This window comes from Orbicella franksi, chromosome 2, assembly GCF_964199315.1.
Source record: "Orbicella franksi chromosome 2, jaOrbFran1.1, whole genome shotgun sequence".
NCBI lineage: Eukaryota > Metazoa > Cnidaria > Anthozoa > Scleractinia > Merulinidae > Orbicella > Orbicella franksi.
In genome coordinates, this window is record NC_138146.1 from 31022009 (window position 1) to 31044863 (window position 22855).

The 22855-nt window shown below is 41.0% G+C and overlaps 2 protein-coding genes across 2 annotated transcripts in view; one reads left to right on the forward strand and one right to left on the reverse strand.

The window, feature by feature from the left end:
* The window catches only part of LOC145479242 (ryncolin-1-like), a 67620-nt gene that overhangs the window by 13885 nt on the left and 30880 nt on the right, over window positions 1–22855 (forward strand). The gene's annotated exons all lie outside the window — the stretch shown is intronic.
* Window positions 4327–10332, reverse strand: LOC145479266 (chondroitin sulfate synthase 1-like). Its single transcript, XM_081457582.1, has 2 exons — window positions 7887–10332; window positions 4327–5914 (listed from the first exon to the last, which is right to left on the reverse strand). The coding sequence occupies exons 1-2, from the start codon at window positions 8610–8612 to the stop codon at window positions 4457–4459; spliced, it is 2184 nt and encodes a 727-aa protein (XP_081313708.1). The 5' UTR covers window positions 8613–10332; the 3' UTR covers window positions 4327–4456.

Consider the following 22855-nt stretch of genomic DNA (forward strand, 5'->3'; position numbering starts at 1 on the left):
AAGATACAGCAATTATATGATGAGCGAGGATTTTACTAAATTATAATTTCATAGAAAGCAAATACTTACCCGAGTGTTGTCCTCAACGTTCGCTGCGTCTCACGATCAATTAGTGATAGTGTCCTGTTGTGATTGTTCAATTATAGCTTATAATAGCCTGCGAGCAGGCTCACGTTGGAGCACAAGCGCGCGCGGAGCGAAATCGAGCGGCGAAGACTTTCTTGGCACCTCTTCACCAGACTCCTTCTTTGCTCTTCGTCGCTCACGCGAGTGACTCAAAGGTGAGCCTGCTCGCAGGCTAAGCTTATAACGATTGTTGTGCTTTTATGCATCAGTCAATTGAAACCCTGGCCCCCCGAGCCCAGGGACATAGCAGGGGTTTAACGCGGCCAAAATCGGGACTGAAAGCACATTTAACGGCGCGTTGACCCCGGCGGGCGGTTGATTTAACAAAGGGCGCGATCCATTCAACCAAAATTTCCGGAAATTTCGGTCTAAAATTAAACTGAATGGATCGGTTCTTTCCAACAACTGGTTCACCCTTCGAGGTGGACCACTTTTCTCGGTTGGACCGGTCCGATCGAAATGGACCGTCCCATTTGACCATTCCGAATACCTCGCTGTTCGGTATTTTCCGTGTACCACATGGAGGAAAACACTTATCATTACAGCTTTTATGGATTGTTAACAGCGGATCCATCGGCGTTACTCGTACATCCATGTGCAGACGCAACAGGTCTGTAGCTGCTTCGCAAGCCAAGTGTATGTCTTGGCTGTTAACGGCTCTTAAAGACGATTTATTTCCCGACAGAATTTGGAATGTTCTTTTCGTCATTCGATAGTGGTTTTTGTACTCATACGGCAAACAAATAAAATAACCCAAAGTAACCCGTTATACTGGTTATATTTCTACGCATGAAACAGCTCACACAATATCATTGATATAACCGCCGAAATCGTCATCTAGCTCTAATACGAGCAACAGTCATCCAATATCCTCCATTTCAAATGAGCGCGAAAATCGTTTTGCGAGTGGAATGGAACGAGACCGCTTGGACCCGTTGGGATCCATTCGACACCAAGAAATTTTCGAACCTCTGTACAAGATTTCTCTCACTGGATTGTATTTTCCTTTAGATTCCGTAAGCTCTACTCCTAGATTACAGCTGTCTCAGACGAGGATTACACAGATTTCCTTAACAATGTTTCAAAATGGCTTCTCCAGCTAAACATTCACGTGTTCCCAAAGGCACTTTCGGTCTTAAACAATGACGTCATCGCGTACAAACCTCAGCCCGGAAATTTTGGTTGAATGGAGCACGCCCAAAATGTCTGTAAACCGTGGCCGTGGAGCAGCGAATTAACAGCACGTGCGATCACCAGAAGAGGAGACAACAGCTCGGATTTGGCACGAAGAACTAAACCGAATTTTCGTCTTTCAAAATCACGATGAATTGATACGGATTGAATTCTTGTTGACAGAGAGTATATTGAATAAGAACAGTTACAAGCATTGTCGTCCTATAAATTTGAGATTTATTTCAAATAAATGCATTATTTTAAATCGACCTTTAATATTTACGACCCCAACGAGATATCGACTATCCAGCGTCCTATCAGATATAAGGTGGGTCGTTAACAACGCTTTGGTGTCAAGGAGAATGGATGCGCAGAACAAGTCCAAGGCGAGACTTGCACCCGAGTCATTGAGGTATGACATTACTGTAATATGTTATGTGCTGAACCAACTGTGTTTTATATTTTAAAAATACACCCGATGCATCTATGTTGAACCAAAATTCGCATAATTCTTACCCAGTTTTAGCGATTCTGAATGTTTTATCGCCCAACACAATGTCTACTTGTACATGAACTTGCGCCTATTGAAAGGCCACTTTTCGCAGCAAATGATGATTGCAGAAGAAAACAATATGATCAAACCCGAAGTTTTAAGTGATAGAAACGAGAGTTTGACCTTTGCTACGTGTCCAAGACGAACGATGCCGATTTGAGTTGTTTCTGTATTTGGTGCCGGTGTTCGGATGCTCCCGCTATATGGGGCTTTTGATAGACTTCTTGGCCCCTGGGTCGGGGAAATAAGCCATTTTTTAACCCTGGGTAAATGTTAAACTCCCCGCTATGTCCGGGGGGTCGGGGCCCTGGGGTTTCAAATGAATGATGCATTACGCGTAGTTAATTAATTAAGAGTGAAAGTTTGATTGTGCATAAGATTATTACTTATGTCCAGTGTTTAGGGTTTTGATAATAAATTATTCCATGTGTTTAGTTGTTCGCCAATAGCTAGATCCACTTGATCCAAGTGAAAGAACAAAAGACGAGGTGGAGGGAAAGAAGGAGAGGGTGTAAAAAAAGAGAGAAAGAGGTTATTGATGGAGAAATATGCTGTAAGAGACTTTAAAGTGATCTTGACGGATATCAGAGAACAAAAGAAAAAAGGAATTAAGAACGTACGAGCCGGTTAAGAGTAAAGCATACCGGGAGAAAACACGAAATGATCCGATTAGACTCGAAAAGGAGAATGGACAAGAAAGAAAGCTATTGGAGGCAAGTAGAGGAGAGGAAGAATGAGAAAGACATCTCGTAATTAAGAGATGGCGGAAGTTGGTGGCAGACCCCTTGCGACACGAAGCCTATAATGCCAAAAGGAACGAGAAATTGAGAATTAAGGAAACGTCGTGTGAGACGCGTCGAAAAGGAAAAGAGAAAACGTGTGACGACTGCGGGTTATGTTTCCTTTGCATTTTTTATTGTGCTCATTGACTATGCATGAATTACATAATCGCAATGCCTCAATTGGTTAATGGTATAAGCACACATAACCACCTTTTGTATTTTGCCAGGTTTTGTGCAGGGTCAACCCCCAACATAGCCAACAAAAACATACAACAAAGAACTTTGCCAGGTTTCATAACCATTTCCCTCTATAAACGGATATACTTTGTTAAAACTTATGGTGGGCGTTCTTTTGCCGCTGCTACGCCATCGCTGTGGAATCCTGTACCCCAATCTGTCAAAGATTCTACATTAGTTGCACACTTTTAAACGTAGACTCAAAAAGCATCTTTTGTTGAGTACTTACTACGGATTATTATTATAATTATTATTATTATTACTGTTTTGTAACTATTCGATGATTTGTAAATAGAACTATATTATTATTATTATTATTATTATTATTATTATTGCTATTAACTATAATGAGTCGGAGCTACCTTGTTTAATAGATATTAAATGGGCGCCATTGCATGTCCTCCAGAACAAAGTCACGATATTTGTTGTGTAACCGTGCACGTCATTCAGCAGTGATATAAATTTGAAGTCTTCAAAGAATTAGAATTCCGACGATAGATATCAAATACAAATCCACCCCTGGTGAGCTGTCCTTATTAGAGAGGTGTCCGTAAGGAGAGCGTCGACTGTACCCGTAGGGAGATGGTCTTTTGATATGCAAAGTCTTACTTAACTAACAATATACAAAACATGTGTTTCAGTTAAATTACGGACATCTGTTCCATTGAAAACTTCTGACAAAATAAACATGGTTCTATTCAAAACATACGGCTGTTTAGGCCCGGTTCATACGTCGCATTTCTGCCGTGTCGAATCCAATTCAACGAATTAAATTCGACAGAAATTCGACGTCTGAATTGGCTACCGTATTTCTGCCGCACGTTCGACTGGTCTTGTCGCATTATCCGACAGAAATGCGACACCCATTCAGACGTCGAATTTCTGCCGTGTCGAATCTAATGCATACATTATGTTAATGTATTGAGTATGCGTAAATGTGTTCCTGCCAAAGAAAAAGAAGAAATTTGGCCATTCTCGACCCAATGCAACCCGAACATATTCCAACACATACTGCTCCGTCGTCAGCCTTCTCCTTCTCTTTCCATTGGCGGACAGTTTTTAGCAAAATTAAAGTCCTTCGTCGCTCAGTATTTTCGTCCGCCATACTGAATACTCTACGCTTAAAACATTTTCCGCTGGCCGACATACCCGACAATATAAATTCTGAATTAAGTGCGACACAAGTGCGACGTATGAATCCACAGTCGCATTTCTGCCGCACTTAATTGAATTGAATTCGACACGGCAGAAATGCGACGTATGGACTGGGCCTTACATGGATATACTTCCTGCTAGGACTCTAGCAGCAGTCTTGAGCAGCGGTCTTGATGTCAGCAATGACCTTCGATAGCTCGCCATTCCCGGTCGCGAAATTGCCTTTGTACCGCGCATTCTCGCAAGGGGGCGGGGGAAATGGCGTTTGGCAGATAGGGGAGTATGTATTTTTGTGACGCTTGCCCTGTCCATCACATTTGAATCAATTATTTTGAAGGATAGATGAATTTTTCACTCGTTTGTCTCATGATGGAGTCACTTTGAGAAGTACCCCGGTATAATTACCGGGGTACATTACTGTTAACAAACTTTAGTCGTTTGCATTCTGAGTAGAAAGCAAAGCTCTGACTAATGATTTCTGAGATGCCGATATGGAGGCTTTAGAGCCTTGACACGCAGTGTGTTGTGTAACGGAGAGATTTGGATCGCAAGTTTTTCTGTGATAAACATGTATTACACCGGGATCAGGTGCGCGAAACACCTCAATCTCTGGATGATCTACAAACTTCGAAAACAGATCCACGTCTTCCATTCCCCAGCCTCTAATGCTTGTGTCAAAGCCTCCAACAGCATCCATGTCTTGATAATAAATGCATGCTATTCCGTAAGAGAATGACCTCCACATTCCTGCGTCTTTGTTAATAGTAAAGTGCGAATCGGGTTTGGTTTTGTTGCTGTATGTTAGTTCAGGATCAAACTGAGTAAAAATTATTGGAAAGTAAGCTCGCTTACCAAGCGCAGTGTTCAATCTGCAGCGATCAATAAATTCCGAGTTAAAGATCAAGTCAACATCACACAAGAATAGCAAGGCTGCTTGATCAAATTTATTTGCTGCGAGAGAAAGAGCTATTCCGCGGGAAAAGTTACCCGCAACATCAAGCCAAATAAGTTCTGCTTCGGGATATTTCTCTTGGTATTTCTTCATGATACCTTTGTGTTCATGAGGAGAAGACACAGAGGAAGAATATGCGACTACCAGCTTGACTCTCTGAAGTACTTTGAGGCAGACCAATTCAAAATTTGCCATGAAACGACGGAACGTTTCCAGACGCCCTTCTAAGGGAACGAGAACGTGTACATAAGGGGGCATCCCTGCAGGGGGCTCAGTGGTGTATCTCAAATTTGCAAAAGGCTGTTGGGTATAGAACCTTCTCTCGTGTGACATGTAACTAGTTTTCGTTTCATTAGTTATGTTGTTGCGATGTTTCTTTGCACTAATTACTGTCAGTTGTACGATATGTTGTAGGCCATATAGGGGATGGACACGCCTATAACCATAATTTATTGTCTGGTCCTTCAGCTTCCCAAGATGTTTATTCTTCCTGGCCTCTTCATTTATAACTTCGTTTGTTTTCTCCAGTATATTGTTGACTTCAATTTTCAGTGCGCCAAGGATCTTGGTAACGGGCTCTTGTGAGCTGATGTGAGGGTAAAATACTTTGGAAGTAAACATTTCCCATTTTTCAATGTTATTTATGGCCAACTGATGATGAAAATCTCTTGCATCTTGAAGACCTCGTTTCTCATGAAGGGACAATCTGTTTGCTTGTAGCAATCGATCCATGTTCCGCAAAACACGTTGGAGCTTTTCTCCGTGCTGTTGAAGATCTTGAATGCGTTCGTTGTTAAAGTGGACGTGTAGACGGTACATGTAGGCAGGATCTTTGACAGGGTGAAGCGTAATCGCATCATGAATATTCTTAGAGTCCAGCTCACCCACAAACATTTTTCCATTCCCATTGTAGTCGTGGAAGAAAAGTTTATGTAACTAAAAGAAAAATGAAATCAAAATCGGTCTAATCATTTATCACGATATTTCATAAGTACGGTAACCCAAATTTAAACTAATTACATACAAATCTTGTTTTTAGCAGCCTTATGCAACGGATCGACGACAAATTTCATCTAACGTGCAGATTTGGCAGACTTACATGGAAGTGGGGGACCTTGGGCAACTGAGGTCCCCCGCCTTGGTGGGGTAACCAATCTATCCATACAATCTCTCTTTTTTTCTTGATCGCGTTCACATGTTAGGTGGGGTAGCCCACCAAGGCGGGTTACCCGGTCAGCCGGTCCGGGTAACCCACTTCGGTGGGGCGAGTTTTCTCCATGTGAAAGCTGCGGAGTGGAGTAACCTGCCTAACCGGGGTAATCAAATCACTGCGCCAAAGCCCGGAAAAACACACGGTAGAGCAACATGGCTGCCAACCGCTACGAGCGTGGCGAGTTATTTCGACGATTTCACCTCCAAAAGCGCCAAAACGCTGATAAAACCTGCACTGCTGGCGACAATTTAAGCGTGTAATCGGAGGGTAGTAGAATTTTCTTTGTTATGCTGCACCTCTATGGCACACGCGAAGATATATACTAAAATATGGGCGAAAATAATTTCCGCGCATGCGAAGAAGTGCAGCAGGATGGAGGTTTCCGTCGCTGAGGGGAGATGGGTGGGCAAAAAGCGAACTCTGAACAGACCTGTCGGGGTATGAACATATAACAGAAGGATCTCAAGTGCGGAGGGCGTTTAAACACTGTGCTCAGTACCCATGGGTCTTACGAGGGTCTCTAGAGGAAAAGTATGCTAATTTATGTAGAACGCGTCGCCATTTCGGTGCAATCATATCAATGAAAATAGGTCAGGCTAATCAGCGGAATCAAACTGAAGTTTTGCCTGCAACGACGACATTCAAGCGAAAAGCAGCTTTATCGGAACAAACGAAGAAAACAAACGTTAGTTCTTTGTTTTACAATAACTGCCTAATTTCTCGCGCGCTGATTGGCTCATTTTTATCATCAATAAGAGTACAGACAGATAAAATTTTAATTTATGCAAGCTTTCAAGTTCAACTTTCAGCTGTCAAACTGTCAACTTTTTAAACAATGAGATTTTATGGACTTATTTAGGTAGCCAATGAAAAAGCGAGAAAAGTTATTGACAATGTTCAAGTCATCTTGAATACAATTCACTTATATTTGTTTACGGCAAGTTTACGGTGTCTTTTCCCCTCATTTATTCCCAGCATTTGACCACTTTGGAGTCTTTTTTATTTCTTTACCACGGGTAGTTGAGGTACCTCACCTCCCCGGGGTCCTCCACTTCCATGTGAACAGGTCCTTATTTTTGCGGTGAAGAATGCAATTTAGGATATAAGCTGTTCGCTGAAAACTTGAAATTCTCCGTAGAATAACGCTGTGCCGCACACACGGTGTATGTGGCTGGTCTTTCTTCCGATATTTTAAACTGAAGTTATCACGAAGCATTTTTTTACATTTTAAATCTTCAAGATCATGGAGCGGTCGGTGATCTTGTATTACAGTAACTTTTTTTCATACTTGCGGTAACCTGAAGTTTAAACTAATCACATACAAATCTCCTTTTTAGCAGCCTTCTGTCACGGGTGGACCACAAATTTCACCTAACGTACAGGTTTGGCAGACTTATTTAAGCGTTAGGACATACGCGCGCTGTTCGCTGACAACTTGAACTTTACATGGTAACACTGTGTATGTGGCTAATGTGTCTTCCGTTATTTTACCCTGAAGATCATGAAACATTTTTTTACATTTCAAATCCTCAAGATCATTGAGGTATCAATGGTTATGAATGAATTCACGGGGACATTATGAAGGCAGAGAAGGAAATTCTTTGAAAGGGGAGAAGAGGAAGGGAGGAAGGAAGGGTGAATGAGTTAAAGATACAACAAACCTGCATCCTTAACTTCTGATAATTAGCAGCTTACCTCAGAGGCCCAAGTGCAGGAAATTCTAACATAGCGTTGTATACACCGACCAAGCTCAGTGTCTTCATGCATGTGTGATTTCGGTGCTTTTAGAAGACAATGTTCAATTTGCGGAGCAACCTTCTTCAAAACACTTCGACTGAATACTACACCCGGTCCTCCCATACAATAGTTATCTCCAGGCAACAGGTTAAGCTTTCCTCTTTCTTTCTTTGCACCTGTTCCCGCTTGCCCCAGGTAGATATCATCGGAACTGTTTAATGAACGTAATAAACGAACCAATTTGTCATTGCGGATATAAACATCGTCATCCGCTCGCATGAACCATTCGTAGTCGTTGATGTGGTGGTCGTGTATGTACTTGATCATCATTAACGACTTCTTCAGCGGTGGATATGAGTCATCCACGTCGGGTAGATTGATCACTGGTAGTTTGGACTTGTTACGAGCCTGACTTGAAAAAAATGTTAGTTTTCCAGCAACGTTCCGGCCCCATGTATCGGACACTGCTTGAGCTCGAGTTTGCAGAAACTGCTCAGCTGTCATAACACCAACAAAGATGAACTGACGGTTATTAAACTGCACTTCTTTTGTCATTGACCTTGGTCGGAAATGCTTTTTATAGGTTAAATAGCATTGATTCTGCCTCAGAAACAACGTCACATTGTAACCAACAATCAAGCCGGCCAGCAGCAACAGACACTCACGAAGACTTCGAACTTCCATCTAAAGAAAAAGTCGATCGCCTAGCTAATCACGAAATGAAATGAATGTTGTCTTGACCAACTGACGGATAACTTGCTGTTATCTCTCCCTTTCAAAGAGCTCGAAACAATGAAAGTAGGAGTCAAACGACAAAGAAGGTATGCTGAAGACTTTTGAAACTAAATATTCATGATTGCCCGGGGCGATATCGCGTTCGTGATTGGTTGATTCTTTCTAGTCGATCGAGATATTCTCGCTTTCTCTGTTAAATTAAATACTTCATTGCCTGGAGATGAGATGTTAGAAAAATAGAAAATATAGTTTATTAGCTAGCCTGGGTGTGGAACTCATGACCAGGCTTTCCGCTTGAACGGACACCTGAATATTAACTAAGAACACTTTATCCTACTGCCTGCTTCATCGTCAGCTTGCTTCTCAATCACAAATCACAAATTTCTGATCTAGGACTGGATGCCGCGATACCGCTTAATAACTTTTACACAAAATGTTGTTGTGGAGGCAGGGTGGCCGAGTGGTTGGGGCGCCGGAGGTCGGAGCTAGTTTATAAATAAACCATCCGGGTGTACAAAGCATAAAAAAAATATTTGTGCCCGCCTTATTTTGAATCATTAGGGTTATTATGCATATCAAATGCTTTGTACTTTGCAATTAAATTAGATTGATAAGATGATGCTGGCGTTTTTTACGTACAACAACCTTGACCCAATTGTGACCAATGACCCAATTGTGACCGAGATTTAACAGGTAAATTATCTGCCCGTTCGATTATAAGGGCCTGTTGCAGACAGTGCATAAAGAAATGTGTGAACAGTCAAAATCTATTTTCTCTATTTTCACAATTATGAATGAAGTGATGAAGAAACTGCTTAGCAAGCTTGATGAACCATAGCATAAAAAAATTTACCGCTGAAAACCATCATTTCTACTTTTTTAGTCTGCTACTGTTGCGCCGTGCCCCATAGTTTTAGATCAGCTCTTTGAACGTTTTGACATGAAGTAACAGGCCCTTATAATCGAACGGGCGGGAAATTTACATGTCTAATGTCATAATAGGGAATTTGCATTTGTAAGGTTGTTGTGCGGAAAAACACTCCTATATTGCGTGTAAAAGTTACTAAACAGTGTTTCGACATTCATTCCAAGTGAAGATGCTATGTTTGTAGTGTACACTTGATTTGTGAATGAGAAGCAAGCTGTTGTTGTTGCGTGTGTTCTTTAGCCTGCGAACGGGCTAACAGCGAGAGTGGAAAGAAATTCGGCGAGCGAAGCGAGTGGCAGTCTACGAACCGTGAAGCAAGTGGGAGCGTGAATCCGCGAGAAAAGCGAGTGGGACGCGGTGAACACGCACTCCCTCATCACCAGACCGCTCTCGGCTCGTCCCGCTCGCCCTAGACTACACTTGGCTAGCTCGCACTAAACCCAACCAGGAGCCTGTTCGCAGGCTACGTGTTGTTGTGACAGCTTCTGCAGTGTGGTCTGACCAACGGTTTCAAACTGTGTTCTTTAATATCTGTTAATCCGCAGGTGTTAATACACATATGCGTTCGAAATCTATAACAAGGATACAGCAATTGTATGATGAGCGAGGATTTTACTAAATTATAATTTCATAGAAAGAAAATACTTACCCGAGTGTTGTCCTCAACGTTCGCTGCGTCTCACGATCAATTAGTGATAGTGTCCTGTTGTGATTGTTCAATTATAGCTTATAATAGCCTGCGAGCAGGCTCACGTTGGAGCACAAACGCGCGCGGAGCGAAATCGAGCGGTGAAGACTTTCTTGGCACCTCTTCACCAGACTCCTTCTTTGCTCTTCGTCGCTCACGCGAGTGACTCAAAGGTGAGCCTGCTCGCAGGCTAAGCTTATAACGATTGTTGTGCTTTTATGCATCAGTCAATTGAAACCCTGGCCCCCCGAACCCAGGGACATAGCAGGGGTTTAACGCGGCCAAAATCGGGATTGAAAGCACATTTAACGGCGCGTTGACCCCGGCGGGCGGTTGATTTAACAAAGGGCGAGATCCATTCAACCAAAATTTCCGGAAATTTCGGTCTAAAATTAAACTGAATGGATCGGTTCTTTCCAACTAGAAAGTTTCGAAAAAACTGGTTCACCCTTCGAGGTGGACCACTTTTCTCGGTTGGACCGGTCCGATCGAAATGGACCGTTCCATTTGACCATTCCGAATACCTCGCTGTTCGGTAATTTCCATGTACACATGGCGGAAAACACTTATCATTGCAGCTTTTATGGATTGTTAACAGCGGATCCATCGGCGTTACTCGTACATCCATGTGCAGGCACAACAGGTCTGTAGCTGCTTCGCAAGCCAAGTGTATATTTCGGCTGTTAACGGCTCTTAAAGACGATTTATTTCCCGACAGAATTTGGAATGTTCTTTTCGTCATTCGATAGTGGTTTTTGTACTCATACGGCAAACAAATAAAATAACCCAAAATAACCTGTTATACTGGTTACATTTCTACGCATGAAACAGCTCACGCAATATCATTGATATAACCGTCGAAATCGTTATCTAGCTCTAATACAAGCAACAGTGATTCAGCATCCTCCATTTCAAACAAGAAGATCTGTTAGATCTTATAACCGCGCTTTTAAAATTTAACTGTTTTCTTAATACTACAGTCGCACCGCAGTGCATATTCCAAAGCAATCTTTGATGATTCATTGATTACTGTAGACATCACAGCACTTGATCAACACAAACTCTATTATCGCACCATCAGTCGTAGCCGTTGTGACATCTCCGATGACGTAATAGTCTTAATCTGGAACTTTCTTCGGGATATGTATGGGCATGAAGATACGAACACTATTACAAACCGCTTTCTTTCTTTAAAGTCACGATTAAATTTAACTGTTTTTTTCCCTTGAGTTAAGGGTTAGCAAAGAAGTCACACGAGTCACATAATTCAAGAATTGCGTTATCTACGGCTATCTTTAGTACGGTGGTTATTTCCCTATCAATGACGTAATCTTCGCACGTTCTGACACGTTCTTTGCTTGGCTTGCAAATATTTAATTTTGCTTCCGATCTATGAACTCGCTGCGATGAAACAGTCAAAGGATTTACTTCAGTTGCCTAAAACCGCAAGAAATACTGGCAAAATTACAAATAAATTAATGACCGTCGCTTCTGCCGAAATAAACTTGCAAAGTAAACACGATCTTATTTGTCACGTAGCGAAAGTGAAAGCTGCAACGTCAGCGCATTCCATGGCTGACATAATACCTTTTTTCAGCGTATTTATTATTCCCTTTAAATCCAACGCTTTGATAAAAAAAAAAAGAAAATATATTTTACCCACAAAAAAGAAAACAATATCGGTAAAATTGTCCGTGTATTTATGTTTTAACAGCTTCTGGCGGAAAAACATCACACGTTCCGTGACTCAAAGTTTGGCCGAGCGGAGGTCTGTGTCTGGTCACCGACAAAAAAAAAAAAAATAAACCACGGGTAAACCTAGAACCGCGCTCGGCCCATGGCCGCGCGGTTAATGAGCGCGAAACTCGTTTTGTGAGTGTAATGCCCGGGGGGGAATGGAACGAGACCGCTCAGACCCGTTGGGATCCATTCGACACCAAGAAATTTTCGAACCTCTGTACAAGATTTCTGTCACTGGACTGTATTTTCCTTTAGATTCCGTAGGCTCTACTCCTAGATTACAGCTGTCTCAGACGAGGATTACACAATATTTCAAAATGGCTTCTCCAGCTAAATCACAACATTCACGTGTTCCCAAAGGCACTTTCGGTCTTAAACAATGACGTCATCGCGTACAAACCTCAGCCCGGAAATTTTGGTTGAATGGAGCACGCCCAAAATGTCTGTAAACCGGGGCCGTGGAGCAGCAGAGGAGGAGACAACAGCTCGGATTTAACACGAAGGACTAAACCGAATTTTCGTCTTCCAAGATCACGATGAGTTGATACGGATTGACTCCTTCTTGACAAAGAGTATTTTGAATAAGAACAGTAACAAGCATTGTCGTCCTATAAATTTAAGATTTATTTCAAATAAATGCATTATTTTAAATCGACCTTTAATATTTACGACTCCAATGAGATATCGACTAAAAACGCTTTGGTGTCAAGGAGAATGGATGCGTAGAACAAGTCCAAGGCGAGACTTGCACCCGAGTCATTGAGGTATGACATTACTGTAATATGTTATGAGCAACTGCAACTGCAACTGTGCAACTGTGCAACTGTGTTTTATATTTTAAAAATACACCCGATGCATCTATGTTAAACCAAAATCCGCATAATTCTTACCCAGTTTTAGCGATTTTGAATTTGTTAACACCCAACACAATGTCGACTTGTACATGAGCTTGCGCCTATTGAAAGGCCACTTTTCGCTGTAAATGATGATTACAGAAGGAAACATTATGGTCAAACCTGGAGTTTTAAGTGATAGAAACGACAGTTCGACCTTTACTACGTGTCCAAGACGACGACGCCGATTTGAGTTGTTTCTGTATTTGGTGCCGGTGTTCGGATGCTCCCGCTATACGGGGCTTTTAATAGACTTCTTGGCCCCTGGTTTTAACCCTGGGTAAAGGTTAAACTGCCCGCTATGTCCGGGGGGTCGGGGCCCCGGGGTTTCAATTGACTGATGCATTACTCGTAAATTAATTAAAAGTGAAAGTTTGATTGTCCATAACATTATTACTTATGTCCAGTGTTTAGGGTTTTAAAAATAAATTATTCCGTGTGTTTAGTTGTTCGCCAATAGCTGTTTTGTAACTATTCGATGATTTGTAAATAGAACATTATTATTATTATTATTCATCGGTAGATGCAGTAATAAAGTGTATTATCGTTTGTCTCACGATGTAGTCACTTGAGATGTAGATCGCGACGTTTCGACTGCTTACTGCTAGTCTTCTTCAGGCGATGAGGTCGACTGATTGCACGGTATCATTTATATCACAAAGGTCGGCTGTGATTGGTGCATTTCGATCCTCCTATTGTTCCATTGTTCCGGCGAGTAGCTGTTCCCTCAGTGGTCCGCTGTTGTACCGTTCTCCTGTTGTTGTGTTTCTTGATCGTGGGCATCCATGCTTCAGGAATTTCAATTCCACTATCCCTGTTGATGTTATTAGGGTGAAGTTTATGTGAATAGCTTCCTTGACCCTACGTGTGTACCAGTGAGGATCTCGATCAATAAACTTGACCTCATTCCAGATAGGATAGTGGCCGGTCTCTTGGGTGTGTTCAGAAACGGCGGAGGTCTTGGTACGGGCGAGTCGTATATCCCTGTCGTGTTCTTTGATCCTCTCCTGCATAGATCTCCCTGTTTCCCTGATGTAGACTTTGCCGCACTCACAGGGAATCCTGTAGACAACACCATCTTGTTGAGCCGGGTTGACGGTGTCCTTTGGTCGCACTAAGTGTGACCGAAGTGTCGTGTCGGACTTAAAGACGGTGCGAATGCCTTGTTGTTCTAAGCAGCGGCGGAGAGACTCCGAAACTCCTTGGACATAAGGTAAAACGGCGGTGGATTTAAATTCCGCGACAGGCTCTCTTCTTGGGGTTGTTCGTGCCTTTGTGATCTTCTGTACAAAAGAGGAGGGATATCCGTTGGAAACAAGTACAGATGACAGATGTTTCTTCTCTCCAGCGATTACTGATGGTTTGGTCACGAGACGTTTAGCCCGGTCGTATAGACGCTTCACAATACCGCGCTTTACTGACTGAGGGTGGTGTGAATCATACGCTAGGTACTGATCAGTATGTGTTGGTTCCCTGTAGATACTGGTGGTAAGGCGGCCATCAGGTTCTCTGTAAACTGACGTGTCGAGAAAGGCGATCTTGCTGTTATTCTCGATCTCCATGCTGAAACGGATTGATGGTTGTTGACCGTTCAAGTGTTGCAGGAAGACGTCAACTCTATCCCGATCCAGGATGGTGAAAGTATCATCTACGTAGCGTAAGAGCCTCCTGCTGTTCCTTCGTGATGTTGTTTTGTAGCCATTCGATTATTTGTAAATAGAACTATCTTATTATTATTATTATTATTATTATTATTACTATTGTATAATAACTATAATGAGTCGGAGCTACCTTGTTTAATAGACATTAAATGGGCGCCATTGCATGTCCTCCAGGACAAAGTCACGATATTTGTTGTGTAATCGTGCACGTCTTTCAGCAGAGATATCAATTTGAAGTCTTTAAAGGATTAGAATTCCGATGATAGATGGCGATTACAAATCCACCCCTGGTGAGCTGTCCTTATTAGAGAGGTGTCCGTAAGGAGAACGTCGACTGTACCCGTAGGGAGATGGTTTTTTGATATGCAAAGTCTTACTTAACTAGCAATATACAAAACATGTGTTTCAGTTAAATTACGGACATCTGTTTCATTGAAAACTTCTGACAAAATAAACATGGTTCTATTCAAAACATACGGCTGTTTACATGGATATACTTCCTGCTAGGACTCGCTAGCGAAATGCCGAAATACAGTGCTCGTCGGGCGTTACTTTGGTAATTAATTGCGAAAGACTCGCAATACATACAGCTCTGAGAAGAGTGTATCAGAGACGACAGCTATTGCTCCAAGTGGCATGCTTGACCGTGCTTTTGTTAGCGAACAACAAAGAAGCAGCGGTCTTAAGCAGCTGTCTTGAGCAGGGGGACCTAAATAGGGATAAGGGGACCTAAATAGGGATAACCTCATGGTCCTCCTTTTCAAATACTCTTTGTACTTTGTATTTGAATAAAGTATTATTATTATTATTATTATTATTATTATTATTATTATTATTATAGCGGTCTTGATGTCAGCAATGACCTTCGATAGCCGGCCATTCCCGGTCGCGAAATTGTCTTTGTACCGCGCATGCTCGTAAGGGGGCGGGGAAAATGACGTTTGGCAGATGAGGAAGTTTGTATTTTTGTGACGTTTGACCTGTCCATCACATTTGAATCAATTATTTCGTAGGATAGATGAATTTTTCACTCGTTTGTCTCACGATGGAGTCACTGAGATATAGATCGCGACATTTCGACTGCTATACTGCTAGTCTTCATCAGGCGATGAGGTCAACTGTTGCGTGTCGCTATTTGTATATATACTTTTCGGTTTGATATTTATTTAATAAAATTCTTTCAAAGTGGCCAAGAGATGGTTTCGTTTCTTAACATCGGCAAGTCTTCAAGTACGTTTTTCCTTACATTAGCATATAGTTTAGCAGAGCCATCTCCCCCTTCAGAAACACTAAAATAATCTCACGATATTCTAAAGAGAGGTTTCCGCAACTGTTAAGTTTAGTTAAAATTTTGTCACAAACCTCATTCTTATTAGTATAATATAGTAGTTTTGCTTTTCATGGTATTAGTAAGGTGGTTAGTTTTACTTTCCGATTAAGAGCCATTTTATCGGATGAAGATGAAGAGCCGTGGAAATGCCAAAATAAAGTCGTTATTATTATAAAGATTTTATTAAAATACACGCCCCGCTTTTAAGATCTCGAAAGGGTCTGTTGAGATAACTCCACTCAGGCGAAGCTTCCAAATATGCTTCATAACGTGATTTCGTTTTTCTAAATTTAAAAAGTACTTTGAATTCTTTCCCCCGTGTTCATGCATCCGTGCGCGCGATCTGACGATTATGCCTTCCACCTTTTTTTCATACAGATGTTCTATTTTTGTCTTTCAAAACATTTAAAACTGATAAATTCTCTTGACTGGCGCAGTTTTGGTAGACTGCTGTATCCTCTTGAAATTGTCTGTATAGCTGTTGTTCCTCTAACTTTTGTTGTTTACAATTGTTCATCGAATACCATCTAGACTATTTCTTAACATTATATATATTTTACCCAGTCCTATACAGATCGCTGATCACCTAGATCTTGCTTTCCTTCCTGTATCCAAGTAGGTAAGAGAAGATTTAACTCGTTGACGTATTCTTTATCATTTAGAAGACTGAGAGCAATTTAATTTCCAAAATCCTGAACCTTTCACCTTGTCTTCAACATCCTGGAATTCTATTACTATTGCAGAGTGATCAGTTTTTAGAGCTGAAATCATGTCAACGTGGCAAACATTATCAGATAGAGAATTTGAAACGAGCCAATAATCCAACCTTGAAAATATTAAAGGATTTGATTGCCTCCAAGAATAGCTGCGTTTTGTTGGATTATTTACCCGCCAAACATCGTGCAAATCCAGCTCGGACTGTGCCAGCTCAATTGCGTTAATTATAGATTGCCTTGGGATTAGACTGCCACCTCTTTTTTCAATGATGGGTTTAAAGGACAGTTCAAATCTCCTCCCATGATAATGTTCACGATATCGTCAAAGTTTTTATTCGCGATGGTTTCCAGTAGTGTGCAGTAAAAGACATCCACTTCATTGTCTCGATTAAGGCCGTACAGTAGGTCGGTAAATGCATCGTCTAATAAATGAATTTATTAGACGAAACATATGCATTTACCGACCTACTGAAGCTGACGCTACAAACAGGAACCCAACACCTGATACTACAGTGACTATACTTTACATTAAGGGCACTTCTGAGACCATCTCACGGATCTAACAGCCCTACAACATTCGTGTAGCCCACAAACCTACAACTACGTTTCGACACTTACTGACCAACGTGAAAGACAGAGACGAACCTAACAACAGACAGGGAGCAGTTTACCACATCAAATGCTCCGACTGCCAGGCTTCCTACATTGGTGAGACTGGCAGAAACCTTAACACGAGACTGACTGAACACAAACGAGCCACGAGAAATGGTGATGCCAACAATCACATTGCTGTACATCATCAACTGACAAACCACAGCATTGACTGGGACTCTTCTCAGTGCTTAACCTACAGTACAAACTATTTTCAACGACTGACTCTGGAAAGCTGGTACACTAACCCGGAAAAAACACCTCTTAACAGATGTCAACAACTACCGGCGCCTTAGAAACGACTTATCCATAACGGAAACGAAACCGACAAACGGACTTCTAACAGACCGACTTAACAATGCACGGGCCAAAAACCGACCAATTTGACTAGCAATAGACGGATCGAAACCCACCAATGACTGACGACAAACTTTACACGAGTCTTTCAGCCAATACCATTGTGGCTATACTGACCAATTACGTTCAACGGACCAGACTTATAACATCATCGACTGACAAACACTATTCACTTGACTCTGAAGATGACTTCCGCTCAGGTTGTCGAAACGTCAGTCACCAACAACAGTTCTTTTCAGAACTACCCTCACCCGGACGATCACACTGTACGAACTACTGATACTCCTGGGTTTAAACCATTTACTATATTAAAACTATGGCGTACATGAAAAAAAAATTATTAGAAACAAGTTTTGTGCAAAATTCGCTCTTGTGCAGCACTGCACAAGCAATCCCTGCAGACGTTAAGACATTGCGCCGGTGTCTTTAGCGCTGGCTTCGCAAATGTGAAAAAAAGATCTCATCATTTCACTGTCATATTTCAAAAATACATACAATGAGAAAATTAGGCTAAGCAACAGAAAGTTCTCATCCGTCAATGAAGAGTTTTCCTCTAGTGAAGCGTACTTTTTTTACCTTCGTCATAAGCTTTTTTCATAAGGAGAAGAGCTTTCTTGCGGGCGTTAACGTCACTAGGATTAAAGTCCACTAAAATTCTTACCCCTCTAGTATTGCCTTTCAATTACCATCCAGAACTTTTCCGTGGCGTGATCTCGACATGTCATAGCCAAATAAGGAAAAAATAAGAAACAGCGATCAATAAATTCCGAGTTAAAGATCAAGTCAACATCACACAAGAATAGCAAAGCTGCTTGATCAAATTTATCCGCTGCGAGAGAAAGCGCTATCCCGCCGGAAAAGGTACCCGCAACATCAAACCAATCAAGTTCTGCTTCGGGATATTTCTCTTGGTATTTCTTCATGATGACTTTGTGTTCATGAGGAGAAGACACAGAGGAAGAATATGCGACTACCAGCTTGACTCTCTGAAGCACTTTGAGGCAGACCAATTCAAAATTTGCCATGAAACGACGGAACGTTTCCAGACGCCCTTCTAAGGGAAAGAGGAAGTGTACATAAGGGAGCATCCCTGCAGGGGGTCAGTAGTATATCTCAAATTTGCAAAAGGCTGCTGGTTATAGAAGCTTCTTTGAATAGTTTTCGCTTCACCTGTTTTTTTGTTGCGATGTTTCTTTGCACTAATGACTGTGAGTTGTACGATATGTTGTATACCATATAGGGGATGGACACGCCTATAGCCAAAATCTATTTCCAGGTCCTTCAGCTTCCCAGGATGTTTATTCTTCCTGACCTCTTCATTTATAACTTCCTTTGTTTTCTCTAATATATTGTTGACTTCAATTTTCAGTGCGCCAAGGATCTTGGTAACGGGCGCGGGCGAAGTCAGCGTAAAATGATTTGGAAGTAAACATTTCCCATTTTTCACTGTTATTTATGGCCAACTGATGATGAAAATCTCTTGCATCTCGAAGGCCTCGTTTCTCACGAAGGGACAAACTGTTTGCTTGCAGTAATCGATCCATGTTCCGAAAAACACGTTGGAGCTTTACTCCTTGCTGTTGAAGATCTTGAATGCGTTCGTTGTTAAAGTGCACATGAAGAAGGTGTATGTACAGGCAGGATCTCTAACAGGGTGAAGCGTAATGGCATCATTAATAGTCTTATTGTTCAGCTCACCCAAAAAAAGTTTTCGAATTCCATTCCAATTGTTTGTGTGAAGGAAAAGTTTATGCATCTGAAAGAAAGCGTAAGAAATCAAAATCAGTCAATAATTAATCACGATATTTCATATTCACGGTAACTCGAATTTTAACTAACCACATACAAATTTCCTTTTTTGGAGCACTCTGTTACGGTTCAACCACAAATTTCACCTAACGTGCAGGCTTGGCAATCTTATTCCGGTGTTAGCATATAAGCTGTCCACTCTGCATTTTGCTGGTCTGTCTTTCGGTATTTTATTCAAAAGTCACCGTTATGAAGCATAGTTTTACGGGTGTCTGGAAAACCCTAATAGCGAATAGCCAATAGTCGCGAATAGCCAATAGTCCCGGATAGTGCGAATAGTCTCGAATAGTGCGAATAATGGCGAACAGTCGCGAAAAGTGGCGAATGGGGACAAATATTCGTCAATAGTCACCGCTTTAGATCTAATATCCTGCGTTAATTAATTATCCAAATAAGCAACAGAATTTCAGTGAATTTATTGCCTTTCCTTCTCCGGACTCAGGCTAGGGCTGTCCATCGTCGACATTAAGAAAACAGAAAACACAAGGATAACCTAATAAGACGTATTTACGCTTTTGCAGTGGTTAAAACAGAAGAAATTACGGTTTAGAAACATCTTTTGCCCTGATAAGCGTCTGCGCTTTTTAGCGGGAAAATCCCATCCTACGTTGCTGCGAGTTTGACTGCGAGATACTGGGTACCCTATTTGCCACGATTTGCCACTATTTGCCACTATTTGCCACTATTCGCCACTATTTGCACTATTCGAGACTATTCGCACTATTCGTGCTATTCGCTATTCAGGACTATTCGCTGTTCGCTATTCGCGACTATTCCCTATTCGCTATTCGGGTTTTCCAGACACCCTAGTTTTACATTTAAATCCTCAACATCATAGAGATCCATAGAACAGCCTTATGATGTCGTATGAATTCTGCCACGGGGACATTATAAAGACATATAAGGAAATTCAAAATTACTACACCCTAACTTCTTATGCTTACCTCAGAGACCCAAGTGCAGGAAATTCCAATATAGTGTTGTATACACCGCCATGATCTTCAGGGTAAAATAACGGAAGACACATCAGCCACATACACAGTGTTACACCGTAAAGTTCAAGTTTTCAGCGAACAGCTTATGTCCTAACGCTGAAATAAGTCTGCCAAACCTGTACGTTAGGTGATTTTTGTGGTCCACTTGTGACAGAAGGCTGCTAAAAAGGAGATTTGTACGTGATTAGTTTAAACTTCAGGTAATCACAAATATGAAATATTGTGATGAAAGATTAAACTGGTCTGTCTTTCGGTATTATATTTTAGATTTCTTCTTTCTTTCAGATTCAGAAACTTTTCCTTCACGACTACAATCTGACCGGATAAATATATTTGGGTTAGCTGAATACTAAGACTGTTACTGATGCCAGTACCGTTCACCTTGTGAAAGATCCTGCCTCCATGTACCGTCTACATGTGCACTTTAACAACAAACGCATTCAAGATCTTCAACAGCAAGGAGTACATACATACATACATACACTTTATTTCAACTCGAATTATCAGAGTAGCTCTGTTGAGCTAATATCTTCGAGAAAGAAAAAAATACATAAGTCATATAAATTATTAAAATACAATAATTAAAACTACTACTAATACAGTAATTATAACTACTATTAAAAGTTCATTCTCTTTATGACTGTCTTAAAATCTTTAAATGATGTAATGATGTAAAGCTCCAACATGTTTTACGGGACATGAATTAATTGCTACAAGCAAACAGATTGTCTCTTTACGAGAAATGAGGCCTCCAAGTTTTAAGAGATTTTCATCAGCATTTGGCTATGAATAGCAATGAGAAATGGGAAATGTTTAGTTCCAAATCGTTTTACCTGACTTCAGCTTAAAAGAGCCCGTTACCAAGATCCTTGGGGCACCGAAAAATGAAGTCAACAATATGCTGGAGAAAACAAAGAAAGTCATAAATGAAGAGGTCAGGAAGAATCGCCACCTGAAGGACCAGAAAATAAATTGTGGTTATAGGCGTGTCCATCCCCTATATGGCATACAATACATTGTACAAGTGACATTCTTTACTGTAAAGAAACATAACAACAACTTAACTGGTGAAACAGAAACTATTTACATTTCACACAAGAGAAGCTTGTTTGAAAATTTGTGAAAACTCGAAAGAGAAGAAAAACTCGAAACAGTTCAAGAATTACTGGACTCAAGCGCTCTCTTAACGTGTTTTAGTTTTTTAACCGTTTTATCTAACGCCGTTGTGTATATCATTGTAGAGTTATATTTTGTACATATAGTTTTGCTATTAGACCCTTTATATTAATTAAACCCTTTTCTTTTTAGGGAAAACAGTTTATAACATCCAATTTCTGTTTTTCATTTTAAGATATGGTTTTTAATTTTAAAGCTTTTCTTTACATTAGGAATAAATGTTATATTGTTATGCTACACGAAAGGCTGAGAAAAGCGACAGACGCGATACATATTTTGTAACGTTTTCCTAATCACTCAAGTGTACAAATTGGTGATGCCCTGGTTAAATCGGTGCTGTCGGCCTGATCGGGCAAAATAGATTAGTTTGAATAAGTGGTACATTTACTTTCTATTGATAAGGCCCTCTTGGCAATGTCTTTTGCGATCCGTCAGCCGAACATCTCATCCTATTGATCAAGGTGGACGACCACGACCACGGCTCCAACTCGTTTGGTGGTTTCTTACCCAATTTCCGTTTCTGTGGTGATTGCAACTGCAGGTAGGATCACGACAATCTACATCACCAACTTGTCCATCTTGTCCACCGACAGGACCACGATTTGGTACTCGGGTAAAGCGTCCTGGAAAAGCTGCAATTACCGGAGTCCGCAAGGTCCCTCGGGTAATTGAGCGAGTCGATGAAGTTCTTTGACCAACTGTTATTGATTCTAGATCCCGTGAATTCCAATACAAGATATTACATAGATATTTAGCGACAAACAAGTTTCTCCACAAAATTGGCCTAGCACCTTCGCCTCTGTGCACTTTCTGCAAAAAAGAAAGTGAACCTATCGAACATCTACTAATAAAATGTGAATATTCCGACAGTTTCTGGAGAGAACTAATTAACTGGTTAAATACGATAGAAATAAAAATCGAAGAACTATCAGATGTTGACAAAATGTTTGGACTTTGGAACAGACAAGTAGACTTTCATCTTCTCAACCATCTGTTGATCTTAGCAAAACAACACATTTACTCCTGTCGAAATAAAGGATTTCCTCCGTCATTAAAGATCTTTCTCGCAAAAGTTTCCTCAGTATATCAAATCGAAACGGTTATTTCCGATTGTAATGGCAAGCGAACATTTCATGACGCCAAGTGGAAGAAATGTATTACAACTAATTGTATTTAGGCCGGCAGCCTAAAAAATGTAACAATTGACGTAGTTTTATTAATATATTAGTAAGTATTTTTGGTATATTA